This window comes from Poeciliopsis prolifica, unplaced genomic scaffold, assembly GCF_027474105.1.
Source record: "Poeciliopsis prolifica strain line A6 unplaced genomic scaffold, Auburn_PproV2 SCAFFOLD030, whole genome shotgun sequence".
NCBI lineage: Eukaryota > Metazoa > Chordata > Actinopteri > Cyprinodontiformes > Poeciliidae > Poeciliopsis > Poeciliopsis prolifica.
In genome coordinates this window covers 393284-411946 of record NW_026562405.1, presented here as the reverse complement: position 1 = coordinate 411946, position 18663 = coordinate 393284, and the positions used below count along the sequence as shown (strand labels likewise).

Below are 18663 nucleotides of genomic sequence, written 5' to 3'. Positions count from 1 at the left end.
GCTCTCTGCTTCACACCACCTGTTGGACTTGCTCTGTCAGTTTGACTGTGCTGTGACTCCAAATGTTTTATAAAATTTGCTGTCGGATTTTTGAAGCTAGGTTGATAGGTTGGAAGATTAGTGTAGTACTAAAAGCTTTTATTCAGTTGTTATTGATTTAATTCTACAATAGTTAAAAGAAATAAAATTGGATGCTGCGGTTTCGCAGAGGCCAAGCACGACCCACGTATTGAGGACTTAGTCCCTGTGGCGGTGGTCGCAGTTTCGATTTGCCGCATGTTTTCTCCCAACTTATGTTGAATTACATAAGTGCTACATTGGTATATGGACACTATTAAAATACTCCTATGCTAACCATTTTTTATGTTAACATAAAAAGTAAAAAATCTTATAAAATCATATAGAGCAGATGTTATCTAAGTTGAATCTTGCTCCGACCATTCTCATGAGTAATGTTGTGTAAATGGCCATATGGGGAGGAAGTTTTAGTTTGAAGGGTCAGGTGAAGGCCAGTGGATAAATGTTACACTAGTTTTTATTGGAGACAATCTGTGTAATAAAATAGAAGCTGTTCTTAAAAATGGCCTGGAGGACATTTTGAATCCAGAGAACAGTATTTGGACAGAAGGAGGTTTCACTTCTGCTGTCATAGCTGGAGGTGGGATTCAGAGTGTGCTTGACCACAGCAGCAGGAAAATGTGAGTTGTTGCATGTGAAAGGCTTACAGTTATTTACAGTGGAAATCAAATTTATATATCCAGATTGTTTTGGCTCATGCTCTATATGGACCAGAAAGCAAGATGAATGAGTCTAAATTTGAGTTCAATGTGGATCAATTATATTTGTCTGTGATTTAATTCTCCCAATAGCACCGTGATGATGTATTCATCCATAAATTTGCCTAGTAATCTTTGCAGAGGGGCTGATAACTAAATATGGTTGTCACTGGATGAGAGGTGGGGTACACTCTTGTCAGCTCTCCAGTCCATCATACAGGACAAACAACACACACATACTCACACCCTAAAATCAGTTTCCTTATAGCAATGTTTTTACACTGTGGGAGGAAGTCAGTGAGAACATAAAAGACTTGAGGCTGGGATTCAAACCCGGAACCTTCTTATTGCAACACAACAGTGCTACCTACCACACCACTGTGCAGTTAAGTTTATAAATCATGAATATCATCTTGGAATGTATAAATAAAACAAAGTCATTATGAGATGCATTTAGTGTTTATAAAAGTAAAACATTGATCAATGCCTGGATAAGTGATGGAACACATGGGGGTTGTTAACGGTCAAATGCCTTTAAGGTCGGAAGAGCAGCTGCATATTTTAAACATTTTGAGGCAAATAATAAAGAAACATAGCCAACAACACTTGTAATCTCTAAAGAGGTTGAAGAAGAGAGACAGAAAGTAAATATGAGATTGCTAAATATTTGGATTGGAGACAACAGAGGGGCAACATGTAAGAAGAGCCAACTGGGACAAAGACGGCTTGACACTAACGGAAGATGGAAATTGTGGATCAGAAGTGAGATGTGCAGCGATGCTTGATCAGAGGGAATATGAATGCGCATTTTCAGAAAAAAAGAGAATAAACTAGAGAATCAAGAAGTCAAATGCAAAACGTAAAAATAAAATCTAATGTAATTATTGGATAAGAGTGAGCATTTAAAACTTGACCTAACAAAAATGGGGCTAACAGCGTTATTATGATCTGTTTAGAGGTGGCTAGGCTGCAGCATGTGGGGGATCCATCATTATCAGACCTAATTCAGCCACAAAAAAGTGGTGTATTGTTTTTACAATGATTTATTTACAAGATGCTATTTTTCTTGTTAAATTTTACAATTCAGAAGAGTTGGGTGTGACTTCAGAGTGAATGCTTAAAAAACAAATAAAAGAAAACTATCTTCAACAATAACTGGACTTGTTTAAAATGAATAAACCAAATGACGATAACTTACTTCTCCAAATTCTGTACAACACTGAAGGTGTTTAAAGAGATGCTTCAGAGATAAAAGTGTTGATCTGCACCAGTTTCATCTTACAGTTTCATCAATACAATAGAAATTGTGGCAAGATATTAGGGTAAAAAGGTGAAGTTAAAACTAAAGAAACTTAAACAAGAGCAACATGACGTGAACGAGGAAAAAGGGAAATGAAGGAAAAATATAAGGAACAGAAGAGAAAAAACACTGAAACACAATTGATGTGGGTGAACTCAGCAGGCAGTATCTGCTGTTCTGCTGGGAGATCAACAAATCTGGTACATTGCTCCTATTAATTTATCAGTTATGAAACAGAAGAAGAGTGAGCTGGCTGAGAAATGGGAATGCATGGTGAAAAACAATGAGGTTGCAAGAGAAAAAAACATGGCATCCATGGCAGGGTAAATAAATAGTAGAGAACGTTATTATTTCTGACTTCCAGCCTGAAACTGTGAGTCAGCTTCCAGTTTTAACCAACAATCTCACCCTCTGGGCAAACATCCTTTTCAAAGAAGAAAGGAAAAATAGAACCATACAATAAAATATAAAATGTGAATCATTTTGTTATATGTAGAGGTGAAGCAAGATTTTTTTCTTTCCCTGATTATTTATTTTAAGCTTTTACTGTTTAAGTTCCTTAAAGGTTATTTAGAAAAAAATATTCCACATCAGAGTATTTCATGTCAATATTTTTTCAAGCTTTCTGAAGGTCTTCCACCCAGACCTTTTAAGTGCAGTAGATCAATATATTTTTCTTATTTTTATTAAGACACTTTTTATTAAGGCACTAAACTTTGGGTCATCCAGTCAGAAAAAGACTCCCAAATTTAATTGAACCTGTTTTTCAACTGATAAAAGTCAACTTCACAAAAAATACCCGATGATCTCTGGGCACTTTGTTGCACTCAGTCAGTCACAAACAAACAAATACAAAAATCAACTAAGATAACAGTTTGATAACCATAAATGGGTAAAACACAAAAATTCCACAAAAACCTTGGACAGTCACCTGTTGAACAAGGCATCTCTCTGGTTTTTTTGTCCAATGTTTCTGTCACAAAAACAGATTTTTATATGGTTGAAACATTTTTTTTCATCCACCTGTCCACCTGAATCACTAGAAACAAATTAATATACACTATAGTTAGTTTAAAATTTGTGCTGTAAACTGTACAATAAACTTACAAAATTTGTTTTTCAGTTTATTTTGATTTACCGTTTTGTTTAGTATACTATTATTTGATGAGACCTGTTCATAACTCTGTGAATCTTCCCCTTTCAAGCTTATTTCTGTGAACTCTGTCCTGTCTCCTCTTTGGTAAATTGTCCTTGACTTCTACATTTTTTGGAGTAGTTATCATGGCTCATTTGCATTACACCATCTTCATCCTACAATTCCACTGCTAATATTTTAGTTAAACCCTGAATGATAACAATAATCATCCTTTGTTACCATCTGGATAGTCTAAGTGCAAAATATATAATCACATTTTTGTGCTCTTTTGGTTCCTCAACTTTTAAGTTAAATTAAGGTGAAAATAATTTATGATACAATAAATCAAGATGTTCCGAAGTACAGTATGCAATATAGAAATATGAATTGTATCACTTTTTTCCTGAACTGTATGCATATTGATTTGTGAATATATATAGCCACAGTATGTCTGAGGATAGTATGTGTGTCATATGTTTATTTTTCTATTGTTTTATATACATCAAAATAAAGCAACCTATCAAAAGATCCATATTGTATTTGTTTACCATTGAAATAATTGGCTGTTAATGAAATGTGTGTTTCTTTTTTGGAACAGACCTCATGAGACTGTGGTGCCTCTGGAAGATCCAATTGTCACTGAGGTGACATTAACTCTTCAGGAATGGGCTTTACTATGGAAGCAACTCTATGTGGTAAGCAGCAAACTATATACAGCATCTAATGGGTCTCATGTACATCAGACATGTACAAAAAAAGCTATTAAATGACTAAATGCGATTTCAACAAATATTTAGAAAAATTAAACAACGTTTATTTTCAGTTCATCGATCAGATGTCTCAGGTGGTTATCTCAGTTACATCAAGCAGAATGACCTGTCTCTGGAGTAGTGACTGCAGGGATAAGATTCAGATCCTGAACTGCATCAAATGTGTGCAGAAACTAGAGTGAAGAGATAAATGGAAACTTTAGTTTTACATTTTTTTTTAAATTCATTTTGAAGATGTTACAGAATTAGCAACAACATAACAAAGTATAATTTATGTTGTTTTCAGTTTAACATTGTTTTTGTGTCAGTAAAAAAATAAGGGTGAATTAATGGAGTAGTGATATCTCATTAATTATTCACAACTCTTTGTCTGCACACGTCTCTTACTGCAGTCAAAAAGAAAATTGCACTAATGAAATCCAACAGACAAAATAAATTTGCGCATACGTTTCCATCAGTTTGTCGTTTCCTTCTCTTTAGACACAAACCCAACAGACGCAGTGAAGTGATCAAAGAAATAATAATAATAATAAAAAAAGTACTTTATTATTAGTATTTTACTCAAGGAATCAAAACTGAATAATTTTTCTAAAGCTCATTTGACATCTTCTGCTCAGCAAATATAATATTGTATTAACAGTACAATATTATATTGTCATGCACTGTGATGTAATGTCAACCAATATCTACTGAGTATTCAAAAAACAGAAAATCTATAATGTTTGCAAAGAATTTTCAAGATTAATTCTTATTTTTAAGTAAAACTTGTAGCTCATATAGAAGATGTTTTAAAGTCACATCTGTGGAAAGTAATCTAATGAAAAGAGGAAATATGGGGACTAAAAACCAACCCGTGCTCCTCATTCTTTCATAACTAAACATCTGGCCCAAAGCAAGATGGATTACAGATTATGAACTTATCGTTTTATGCAAGATTTGTGTTTTCTTGTTGTAAATCTTAGCTCCCTTTCTTATAATTTATAGAACAATAGGGAAAGTAATATTCTATAAATATGAAATTATTAATATTTACACATGATGTTCATTATTTTCATTTTTATCATCTTGTGGAGTAAATTTATGTCGAAAGTCAGCTTTTCTGCCTCAGACTGTAGACAGAACAGTAATTTTATACCTTCTGCAATTCAGATTCAGTGACTTTACCACTAAGTCTTCTTCCTTTCCTTCTTTTACATAAATTTTTACTTTAATGATTTGAGTAGAAATAAATCTGCAGCTAAATGGATAAAGGAGCATTTCTGTGATTGATGGCTTCAGGAAATCTAAATTTGTCACTGTTCCTCCCTTTATCTATTCGGTGGGCTGGTTTCATCACTCATCCTCCTTATGTCCTGCCAGTTCTGTCACACTGTGCTTTTATTCAAGATTAACAGACTTTTGTCTCTCCTTCCTGCCAGAGTTGAAGAGATGAAAGACAGGAATTTTATTGTCAGGGCCCATTTGACATATTTGCTATTTCCAGTTTTACACAGCTCATTTTAATGTCCCGTTAATGGTACTGTAAATCCTGCATCAAGAGCATTTCATGATATACGTATAAATACCATGTGGATTAATATAAGAACATTAATATAAAAACAACCTGAAGGAACTGAATGAGGAGGACTGAATGCTTTAGTAATGTGGTGCATTAGTGTGTTTTTAGGCAGATACATAAAACAAAAATGCGGGTAAAAACAAATTTTGTTTCACTGAGAAGGTTGTCTCATAATGGGATAGTATAAACACAATAAAAAGCTTTTTTAAAGTAGGTTATAGCCATGACAACATGGCTGATATGTGGGCTGTGAAATGTGGAAGTGTGTGAAAAACATTTATCCAGATTATGTTTGAACACTATGCCAACCAGGCCTGCTGTAGCATGAAGTTGGATAGTTTTACACATATTTGTTTGGTGACACTGTAATAAAATTGTAACCATAAACGTTGCAGTCGCATAGTTCACCTTAAATTTGAAGTGGTCATAAAGTCAAAGCCCGACCTGTATTTGAACTATGAAATGTAAGTGAAGTTGTGGGGAAGCAGGAAACTATAAGTCATCAAAAATAACCATTTTTCTCTAGCTGTTATTCTGTTAAATGTTTTGATTTTTGAATATTTTTCATTTTTATTATAATAATTCACAAATGCTTAAATGGCATTTCTGTCTAAAGCACATCATTTTTCCCCCTTAACCTTTACTTATAATCATAGCTCATCAGAGCAATTGAAGCTTCACACAGCTTGAGGGATTGTCTAAAATTTCCAGTTATATGTTGTTGCATCTTGTTTAATTTAACAGAGGTTCTAGCAATATCTAAAGTGCAAATAATAACTTTGAAAGTGCTCACTGGGCTTTTTGGTGTCTAATAATATGTGAATATGTGAGCCAACAGTTTAAGTATGAAGCAATAGAGAGTGTTAGCCTGGATACATTATTCATGTTTGTGTGGTGTTAATGAGAGAGAGAGATGTTAACCACCAGAGACCAACTCTCAGAAATTAACAACACATATAGCCATGTTAAACCATATTACAGTCCATGTACCTTCTCTTCTTGATACAGGTGTTCACTTATGGCATTGACCTCCTCCAAGGTCTGAAATCAAGCATTGATCAGGTGTAAAGTTCATCAATAGTTGTTTTAACCTCCAACTAAACTTAGTTTTCAATCAAGAATCTTCACAAAAATCAAATTTTACCCACAGGTACATGACCTGTAACTGTTCATGACTTCGGTAATACACTAACTATTATCTGGTGTCCCTGACTGTTTCAACAAGTCAGAGCTGTGTTGGGGGCTCAAGGGGTCTCTGTATAGTGTTAACACATGTAGGGATGCTTTCACTTATCTGCCCTCAGAGTCAGGCAGCAGACATTGGTTCCTGAACCAACCTGCAGATCCTCTATAGTATGCTCAGTTCTCAGTAAGTAGATATCGGCAATAACTACGTTGAGTGGAAGGTTTAAGTGAAACACACAGATACTTGCACAGCAGCACAGAAATGCGTCCTTTATTGGAATCTCAGAGTGGTGGCACTTTTATTATTTACGGTCTTTTCTTGTAAAATTTACCCATAATTTATCTTAAGCTCTCTGTCTGTTGTATATATGTTGCTACCCTGAACTGATGTGAGTTAGTTTGTGTTAAAAAGGGAATAACTAAGAGAAATGTAGTCAATTATAAATAAGTAAAAATACAGGGAAAATAATTAGCTGGAGAAAGAGAATCTAAACCAATTTATGCAACAATATTTACTCTTTGCATAGCAATAGAAATGCATGAGTTGCAGTTTGTTTATGTTCGTTGTCGTTTCTGCCAACCTGGTACCATTTTGTAATACTTTCTTTAATGTTCCCAAATAGTTATGGCCTGTCCCTCCCTTGCTTTTCTGACATAGTTTGTCTCATTCTTTACAGTTTTTTCATCTGTCACCTCTTATTCTGATGTCAAAGTAGTTAGAATGACTTGCGTTGTCCTGTATGTGTGTAGGCAGGCTAAAGAAAGAGGGAGGAGGGGTAACGCTGACAACTGAACAATAAAAGAGACATGTGGAGATTGCGATAAATTCAGAAAGACACATTTCTTTGCGGTGAAATGAGCAGACAAGATTATGTTGATGTCTGTGTGTTCAGAAGCCGAGACGAAAGAAAGGAGGTGTGACAGAAGAGGAGGAGGCAGATTGCAGGGAAACCAGTACTTTTTTTTTTTTACTTTACAAGAAAAAAAAAACATTCTTTGGATGCTGAAGAGTCCAATATTTCAGAAAAGTGCCAGAAGTTTGTTGTCCAGGTTACAAAGTTCACCTAGTCAAACGTTTTTCAGAATTTTTACATGAAACAGTAAAATAGTATTTTCAAACCAGGCTATTATAAACTAATTCAACTATTGGCTGTATTGTATTTAAGAAAAATGTAGGTTGCCAAAATGCAGGAAAAGATACAAACATGGTAGAAAAATTGTTGAAAAATTGATTAATAATTGATAAATAATTAACCCAACTAACCCAACTAAGTGCCATATCAAATCATTGCATCAAGACTAATCCAACAAAAAGCACATAGTCCAGGTACATTGCCATATTGCCTTACTGATACATTAAAGGTTTATAATTATCAAACAAGGCTGCAGTATGAGAGCTGAATGTGTGACTAACAGTATACAACATCTACACAAAACACTGCAGAAACACGTTACTTTGAAAGTGTTGTGTGACTTTGGGGAAAAAAAGAAAACATGTTTTGTTTGTGAGGCCAAGCACTAAGCTTCTTATGTCGTAGCTATTTCACATTTTCCCAAGAGAGCAAACTGCAGCAACCCATTAAAAGGTGAAAAGCCCTGGAGGGAAGTGCAGCTGAATGCTGCTACATTACAGTAATGCTCCAGAGAAAAAGAGGAGAAAAGGGGCCTAGCAACTCGTATTACACATTGCACTTCTTCAGTGGAATTACACTATCCATGTGTAATTCTTTGTAATTCTTGGAATCCACTTGTCATGCTGGGAAACCTGTGCATGCAGATGAAGGATGTTAGCAGGAAGTGCTGGAACTGTGTGTTCCATGCAGATTGTAGACTTTCCTGTTGAACAGTTGGTGCTTGGAGAAATTTTCAGGACCAAACCTGTGAACATAATGCTTATGCAATGAAGGGGTTCTACTTCCATTTGCAACTCTAATTCTAGAATGAAAGAATCAATTTGAAAGTCATTGTGTGTAATGTTTATCGTAAAATATGCATAAATCTGAGCGGTTCATAAACAGCTTGTGAAAATATGTCTGTATAGATTTGCAGCCTGACTTGCGAGAAAAATCCAGACTTTCTTTTGCACATTAGGTGACACATATGTGTGTGGTAAAGTGAGAATTTGAGTTGATTTAAAGCCAAAGAAAGTCGGAAAACAACAACTTTAGTAAAAATTGTCAGCTCCTTTTACTTCCTTGCATCTCCATGTGTTGCGGAAGCAACATATTTACAGTATCCCCCAACTACAAAAAAAAGAAGGAATGATGGGATAAGCAGGGCTGTATAGCAAACAGAAAAAGACACAAGGTGAAGTTGGAAAGGTTATAGATTTCATACCTGAAGTTCTTCATTTTCCTTGATGAATTCTAGAAGCACAGAACAAGGAGTGAGCTACAAGAAAAGAGGAGGAGATAGTTTTTCAGCATATGCACCAGTGTGAAAATTTGGGCTGGTAAAGATATCCAATATTGCTGTTATGGCCCATTATCAATATCTACCAATATAGTACATATTACATGTGCTTGCTTATCCTTTTGTTACCATAACAAAATGATCAAACCTCCATCATTGCTTCTTCTTTTTTCCTTTAAACACCCAGCAGTCCTAGCCTGCATCACTATTATGTCACATACCTAAACATTTACCACATGGTGAACCCCCGAGCCTCCACTAACACATACACAAATGACAAAAATAACATAAATATTTTTTTGTTCAGTTTTACTTAGACCGATTTTTTTTTGTTTTTTGTTTTTTTAAAAAAGGTTTGTAAGTAGCTGCTGATATTTTTAGATACAAAAATTAAATATTACTGGAAAATGAGATATGACGAACAAGAAAGACTTGGAGTCATCTATATTCTAACTTTTTGATCACAGTGGTGCTCTGGTAGATGTGATGTTCATTTGACATTCATTTCTACAAATCTACACATTTCAGAAAACATCAAGAACTATAAAAATGTCTATATACCTCTGTTCTTTTTCTGCAAAGCCAATATATTTGCAATAAAGATGGAAATTGGTTGAGGAAACTACTCCTTTGAAACATTTGGTCAGCACACTGGGCAAGGTCAAGTGAGAAATAAGCTAAAATTGTCAAAGTGAGAAACTTATTGCCTTGCAGTCTTGAAATTGAAATGTTTGTTTTGATAAATGTCTCTAGCTAAAATTAGAAGTGAAAATTTATATTTATACATTCTATTAAGATAGTTTAGTATAATATTCAAATTATCTGCTGTCTCTAGTAACATCAAAAGTAGATTTTCTGTATTTATGTATTCTAAAAACACAGTAGTAATGTGAAAATCATCTCCTTTGAAATTATGAAGTTTGATTGATTTATGAGACGACTTTTAATATACCCTGTCTGTCGGGCACTGATGTTGCTGTTGGTTTGTGTTTGCAGTAGACAGCAGAGAGCTGTCTGATCTGTTCTCTCTCATGCTTGCCTGTCAGACATTTGGCTTATAGACTGACTGACATTTTCTGTAACAAAACAAACATGATACTTAAACAGTTCCAGGGATTTTGGATTTTCTTGTTCATCTGTGTATACAATGTGCCTGTTATGTTTGATGAGATGAGAATTTTGTTGTAATGCAGTACTTTGTTCACTTTGCAGAAGTGAACAGAAACTTTGAAGTTGAAGTCATGGAAAATACTTTCCATGAATTCCAAAAATTGCATGATTGTGGTGCACTGTTCAATTTCCTCCACAGAAGTCAAACAATTTAAAAATTATCACCTATAGGAAACATTTTTTGTGCTCCAATTTTAGAGTTCTAATTTTTATAATTTCCTTGGATATTTATGTTTATTCTTTGCATAGAAACAAAAACAAAGACGGAGAGGATTTGACTGTGTGCTGCTTAACCTGTACAGTTTAACTGAACTTCTTATATGAAAAATATGTGTTAAACAAGCACTTAATTCAGCACAAATGGGTTACTATTTTCTAAAAGAGGTGGAAGGTAGCAAAGTGGAAGGGTCAGAAGCGCGTGCTTAGATCACAACTCTATATAGTGGCCTGGCATGACAGCTACAGTGGATTCAAGGTGTCTTCGCGGTCTCTTCTAAAGGTGGAACTTTTCCCAAGTCAATGTCTGAATATACAAGCAGTGCCCAGACTGCAGTCTCGTGTAAACATAGCCTCATAGTGCTGCTAACACTTTGTCTGTCTATTCCCCTATCTCTCACTTGCTGCTTTCTATCTTTTATGAACGCTCAAATATCACACATTTCATTTGAAAGTCTCTCCATGGGCAACAGCCTGAGGATGTAAACTCTGTTGCTGTCAAATTTCTTCATCATCATGTGTTCTGTATATCACTATCTTTAGAGAAAACACCTCGCTATGCCTTTTCTCAGCTTCCTGCTCTCTTGAACATTGCAAAAGAGAAGGTTGGAGCTGCAGACTGGCCCGTGGGTGGGTGGCACAAAGAGACTGGAGGTTGGGGGGGACAGAAAGATGGAGACTGGGAGCAGGTCAGAGGAAGAGAGAGAGGAAGAATAAGGCATTGGCAGAGGCTGAAACATGCAGAGAGAGAGAGAGAGTGGTTGTGTTGCTACTGTAGAAACACTACCATATCTAACATCGTTTGATAGGCTGTGATTTTCTTGTTGTCTGACGGTTTGGACTGCTGGTTGCCAGTCCAAACCACAGAAAATGAGAGCAGGGGAGAAAACTGAGAGACAGAACTAGTGGACCTGTCATCCCTCCATCACGCATGTGAGTTGCTGCTTTTGTCTCTTAAATTTAGCTGTGCAGTTGGACTGTTTCAGAACGCTGCTTGTGTCATGTTGGTGAGCATTAGAATGTTTTACCTCAGAAAGGAAAGGTGTCTTGGGGCAGTACTTTGAGCTAAATATGAGAATGCTTTTCATCATATATCCAGAATCATTCAATAAGTGCAGTGTCATAAATTTGCGAAGATGACTCACCCCTCGTTGCCATAGTGACAAGGCCCTTGTGTGGCATACAGTCGCAGGTTTTATGTTGCATTGATAGAAAAGTGTATCAAATCATATCTAATTCAACTTTTTTCATGCATATTTATTTTTCTTTGACAGTAAGACGTTAATGTGAATAACCTTTGAGTTTCCTATTTCAGTTAATATTGCACTACTGTATAATGGGATGTTGAAAAGACCAAACTCTAAAGCTTTTTTTAATAACTATGTGGATTAAATGCCTTTAAATTGAGGTAATGACTATTATTCTCTCAGCAAGTGAAACAAGCTATCTATTTTATCTAAAACGTTTTTTTTTAATAATATGTGACTAAATCGTGCTGCTCTATTTACTGTCAGTAAAGCATAATCTAATTTTAAGATAAGTGACAAGCTTAATAACTTTGTGTCTCAACAAATTAGGTTCCTTTCTTTACATATATAATTTAAGAAATTAGCTAAATTAAAAGTGTAAGAACAATTTTTACTAAATCTATGTTTTACTAAGTAAATTCTTTTACAAGACAAAGGCAGAAAACCAAATAAAAAATTTTAATAACAGAAATATAGATTGAGAAATAAGCACAATATTTTTAACATTTATTTCATTAAAACTACACATGACATAAAGCATTATTATTGTTATTATTGTCAAAAGTACATATTGCTGATCCAGATAAACATTTTATTTTGTTGCTCAATTAATCAGTTATGCAATCATTGAGTAAAAATTTGCTAACCAAAGCAAATGACAAGATAACAAACATTATCATTTGTTTCCTTTTTTCAATGCTTCTAAAATCATTCCTCCCATCTAAATGGTTTCATTACAGTGAAATTGATTTATTTTGTATCAGAAACATACACAGTGGATGTTGCACTTATGTGTTCTGTGTAAATATAATATTTTAATCTGAATTGTAATTTTGGTGCTACATTTTGCCGCAGTACACAGTTGGAGCCTTTCCTGCCTTCTCAGGTGCTATAAACAAACACTGTGATTCACAGTGTACTTTTTACATCATGTCTCCTCCGGTGTACTCCACTGTGCCAGTCTGAATTATTTCCAGTTGTGAGATTTTGCCTCACAGTTAGAATCACCCACTGTGAAATCCACGTGTGAACAGGCGACTATGGAGAACATTTGGACCTGACAACTTCAGGCATTCTTTGGTTTTTGTTGTTTAGAGTTCTGATCTGCATGCAGAGTATTTTCCCCCGCCTTCCACAATTTAAAGTAACTAACCAGTTTCTGCACCTTTTGCTCTGTTCTCATGGCAAAGTTGACTGATCTTCCCAAGCTGGAGATTTTCATCATCTCCATCTGATGTACACAGTAGAATTTGTGCATTTGAATATGTTTTCATATATTTCAGAATACTTTAATCACAATGAAATACATTGTTTGACAAAATTTTTTTAAATGTGTCATTTTTGACATTTGGAGTAAAAAATAAATAAGATTATTTTATAGCTTGTTTTTATTGACTGTGCCTTTTTGTTTTTGTTTTTGTTAATGATGATCAAGTAACAGATGATCTAATGGAGATCATCAAATCTTCCATGTAGTCTTGAAATAGAGCAGCTGAGTTTTAACCTCTAATTTCAAGACTTCTGAAATACACAAAAACCTAACAAATCTAAAACTGTGCAGTAAAGAGTTACATTTTATAGATTCATTCTGCGCTTTTCATTATTTATGTCACTCAGTGATTTAACTTTTACAGTTGGAGGGTAGAATGTCCTTCCTGTGTTGACCTCTTCAAGAACACACAGCATGAGCTGAGCCGTCCCTGCTATTGCATGCTGCTCCTGCCATCTTTCTGTGTGTGTGTTTTGTGTGTCTTTCCTGAAAGGGTTCAGACAAGGTTATGTGAGGATTTGGGATGATCACAGGCACAAGACAGAGCACTCATACACAAACACACCAACATGCACTAACATACTCACACACCCCATATTGCATGCTGCATGGTGCCGAACTCCTGCTAGAACTCCTGCCTTGCTAACGTTTCTGACAGCTTGGGTTTGCCGGTGGCTTAGTTCAGTGGATTCATACTTCAGAGGAGGACATATTAATTATCCGATGCCGCCCTACTAGAGTCAGGCAGTAAGTATTCTAAAAATCCCAGTGTTTCCATGCTGTCTAAACAGAAATGCAGATAAAATAAAATTGAGTTTTTAATGCTTCTTACAGAGAAAACTCAAATGGTCCTGGAAAAGTTGAAATACATGCACTTATACAAGATAAACATAACATAATGTGAAACGTGAAAATTTGAAGACAGTATATTGTAATTGTTTGGGAATTAGTAAAGCCTGTTAAAACACATATGCTTTCAGATGTCTCATAAAAATGTCAGAAGCGGGTAAAATTTATTTCACCATCATTGGGTTACAGATTTTAAAGGATCTATCACCTTTAATCTGGTACGAGTGGCATTTTAATATTAATTTTCTTTTAATATTCTTTGAGGTTACATATTTCCTTTTGAATCCCAAAACATGAGGTTGTCACCTTTCCATCTATTGTGGTTTTTTAATTAAGCCTAGAGGGCACTTTTAGCATAAAAAACTCTCCCTATTCCGATTTACATACTACGAGTGACAGCATGTTTCAGTAACTGCTTAGTAGAAGGTACTAAAATGTGATTCAGCAGCACTTCACTGTCCCTGGTGATTTGTCTCAGCGCCTTTGTTTTGAGGAACGCAGCAGCTGCTTTGACAAGCATGAAGATGAGGCAGGACATTTGCTAATAGATCAGAGGTGTTGAGAGTGTCCCCTCTGATTTAAGAGGTGCCACATAGAGTCATGTCTTATTAGGAAGCCTCAAACTGGTAACTTCCCAAACTAATTAGTTATACATAGCAGATGACCAGATTAAATTCACAACTCATGTTGTCAATTTAAGTTAAGACGCTGATGCATATCTCATTATTTCCTGTCAAATGGAGATCACCAGTTCAGCACAGCAAATGCTGTCATGCTATATGCTAGAACTGAATTTTCAATCATATTTTATTCATTTGTGAATTACCTGGAAATAAATTATCTGCAGATGGGAATGTTCAAAAGCACAGTTAATGCAGAAATGCATTTATTTTTTAAATTGACTAAGACAACTACTTCACCTAACAACTGATCAGCCAAGTATCAAAGAAGACAAGTAAAGGGCCATGATCTCTCAACAAAGCAATAACACACACAATGTACTTTAATTACAGGCTTCTCCTGCAGTTGTTGAATGTCTGGTGGTTCTTTGACTTGGTTTCCATGTCAACTAAAGCCACCACAGCCAGTGGAAACACAAGTTGTATAGAAAGGGCTTTCATTTCAATGTAGTTTATTCAGAGGAGAGCAAAAATCAAGATCTATTATTTACAGCAGACTCTCTGATGTTTTCAGTTTACAGTTTCAAGCAGCATCAGAAACTATTCTGATCTATGCAGACCAACTGAGTAAACAGCCCCTGAAACACCAGAGGCAGAGCATAAATAACAAGATAATATAGAAGCAGTTTCAAATAGGATAGGAAATATAAATTATGCCACACCATCGCCTCCTTTCCTCTGAGGTGGATTTTGGTAGAATATCGTTTTATGTCAAACCCTTTTAAATCAAAGTGCTCCTCTGTCAATCATGTGCAAGCTTGTTGTTTCAGCGCATCACAAAATACTGAAATGGGGTAATATTTCAATGAAAGCTTGGTTCAACTTCATTTGAAAGGTCATTACGATGCATTATTGTTCAGATTAGTTCGGCATCTTTCAGCTGTTACTGTTTGGGAATATTAGATAACACTCGGTTCTTTGTTGTTGTTTTTTAGTGTAAGGCTGTCAAATAAATCAAGATCTTCATATTATGAGTGACTTAGTGAAGCAAAGTCTCAAAGCATCAACAAAGATGAAAGTAAATGTTTGATTAACTCAAGAGGGACATAATTTCTGGACTCATAGGCTGTCATTTTTGCTTTAATATAAACAGCTGATCTTCTCTTCTTCTATGGTGCTTAGTATTTGCTTGGTGGTGATTTTCTTCACTTTGCTTTCATCGCAACTTTTAGATCTTAAGCAGCGATAGAACAAGAGGATCTTTATCAAAGATCTGCTGTTTTTATATTGTTTAAATAGCATTAAACTGTCTAAAGGTTTGTGTTTGTGTCTAAGTTCCTGCCACAGGGAAAGGTGTGATTACTCACTTCGACTAGAGAATATGCAGGAGGGGCATTAATGGGGGAAGAGAGGTGGGAGGAAGGCTGAATCCATAAATAGTATCTAAACCAATATTCTTTTGGTCGATGATGCTAAAAACACAAAATGTGTGCTCAAAGGAACCTACAGGAATTTCCTTTAAACATCAGACACATCATGCAGTATGATTTTAAAGCACTGTGTGTCTGTTTTTACAGTGTGGGTGGGTGTTTTTTGACTGCCAGCTGAAGGTGAAGCGTTGCCCCCGTTGAGCCAGCTGGTGCGCCTGTTCCTCATGTAGCGGATCGCCTCGTAAAAGGCCGCAAAGTTCAAACACATGTACCCACTGACTGTGATGGCCAGATGTCCCAAATAAATCTAGAGTCCTGGATTTAAAGGAGATTTTGATGCAGTGCAAGCTGTTGGAGTATAAGAAGTACAGATGGCACATAGCTGCTGCCTGTTATTCTGCTGCCTGTTACCTCAAAAACCACCACCAAAGTTTCTTTTGGATATGGCAAAAGAAAACCGTCAGTTGCAAATTAATGTTTCAGTATGATTCTTAAAAATATTAGGAACTTAAGCATCTACAAATATGCTGTTTGCATAATACCTATTATGGGTGTTTGCTTGGAATAAACAGATCTCCAATATTCATGATATTTATCCTAGTACTGATTATAACTTTCCACTTGTGCAAGCCACTGTGGAGTTTTTGTGATGAATTAAATTTTGAAATAATTAATGTGTTGAAGGAGCAATTTATTACTTTAAATGACATGGATAAACCAACGGCTCTCACTGGTTATCAAACTTAAATTAGTCTTGTGACGCCTGAATCATGAATTACACCATTCAAGAAATTTACTTCATTAAGGTTTAAGATAAGCACTTATTTTTTTAAGGAATCAGTATGGAACTCATAGTAAATTATGACTTCTAGTTCACTAGAAGTCATAGAGGAGTAATCACATGTCATATTACTGCAGGAAAAAAGTAATATTACTGTTATTTGATCACATGCTGCACTGTACCATCTCTCTAGTTATTATCCTGTATTATCCTGTATGAAATGACAAAAGTATCCATTCAATACTTTAGCCAATTTATTTTGTAATACATTTATTTCTTTAAGAAGTCTCACTGATAGTTAAAGCGGGAAAAATAGAACAACTCCTTTGCATTGAGATCAAGTATTTTGTTGCATTATTGAAGTTTCCTCAAAGGGTTTTCATACAATAGTGAGGGAAGAACTGCAGGGCTCTGTGGTGTCATGAATAGTCAGTTCAAACACACCCTTTCAGCCTGCAGTTGTAGATAATTATGTGCTTCTTTTGTCTCCTGTAATGCACTGATATGCCTGTTGGTCTCCTGGTGCTATTGCACTCAGGGGTTTATTGCTGACTCTGGTGCTGCTGCCTTGGTTGATGAACACCCTTGGTATTAGAAATAATATATATGTGTGTCATATTTTGGTTTCCTGAGCAAGCTGGTCTGTTTTAGTTTAAAAACCAATTGCACCAAGTTCAACCATACATACTGGTATAAATCTGCTGTCATTTGTTGGGTGTCATATTTAGGCAGCATTACATGAACTTGCAGACAGTAAGCATTTGACACCATGCAATGATCTGACTGATTATTTGAAAGTATTTGATAAGTGTTTATTTCTGTTTATAATAAAGTCAGAGTTTTCTCGTACCAGAAGAAAAACGGCGAGTGACTGAGGGTTATTGCGCGTAACACAAACCCTGTAAATTCTAGACACTAACAGATACCATAAGTACCACTAACAGTACCAAAAATCTGTGAGCTGCACTCAAAATTCCATGAAAGAGGTTTACAGAGCCTTGTGCCAGAAGCCCATTGAAAGGCTGTTAACACCGTTAACACTTAACGTGATTGTGAGCGTGAGTGGGAATGAAAATACCAACAGGTATTTTGTTCCATATAACACAGTAGGAGTGAAACCAGTAAACCTTTTGTGGATGCAAAGGCAACAACCTCCCACTTGATGACTTAGTGTTTTTGTGTTTGTTATGATGTAAAGCAGTTTGAAATGCCTTGCTGCTGAAATGTGCTATACAAATAAAATGTGATTGATTGATTGATTATGCCTCAAATATGTACCATAAGTAATTTGACTCAAAATGGTTACTCTTTCATCCTCAATATATGAAAGATCCTTAGTATAGATGTCATTTAGTTATTTTAATTAACAGAACTGCTAAACTGATACAAAGTGGAACTGCCATGTGTTTCCCTTGTTGTTTCCAAGCACCCAGTGAAACAGTGAAGAGCAGTTTCAGATGTGACGCCTTTTGCATGAAAGTTTCGGTATTTTTAACCTTGAGGTCTTGCTGCACTGAGAACTTAAATCCTACTAATTACTCAACGCCGTCAGGTTGATGCAGCAGGGTTCTCAGCAGGAGCTCTGTAGAAATGGATGCTGGTTCTGTGATGTGAGGCTTCTCTTGGACGCTTTGCCCCAGAGTTTCACTGCAGTTCATAACCAACACTACCAGCAGGAATCCAGTCAGTCGCTCTTTTAAACACTTGAGTTCTGAGGCTGCAAGACGTATACTGTTGTGTTAATTTTTTAAAAGTAATTCCGTAAGGGCAGAGTGGTTTGTTGGTGACATTTTAAAGGTTGTTAAGCTAAGTATTAAACTTCTGCTAAAATCTGGGTAGCTAGCATGATTTTGGTTCACAAATTTCTGTAAATTCCTGCTTTGTTTGATTTAATTGTGGTTTATTTCTTTCTATCTATCTATCTATCTATCTATCTATCTATCT

The 18663-nt window shown here is 35.6% G+C and overlaps 1 protein-coding gene across 4 annotated transcripts in view; it reads left to right on the top strand.

Annotated features, from left to right (window-relative positions):
* The window catches only part of LOC129372756 (dedicator of cytokinesis protein 3-like), a 139587-nt gene that overhangs the window by 73578 nt on the left and 47346 nt on the right, over positions 1-18663 (top strand). For all 4 annotated transcript variants that reach the window (XM_055050244.1, XM_055050243.1, XM_055050241.1 and 1 more), the window contains exon 5: positions 3810-3906. In XM_055050244.1, the coding sequence (XP_054906219.1) occupies positions 3810-3906 (97 nt within the window). The remainder of the gene's footprint in view (positions 1-3809; positions 3907-18663) is intronic.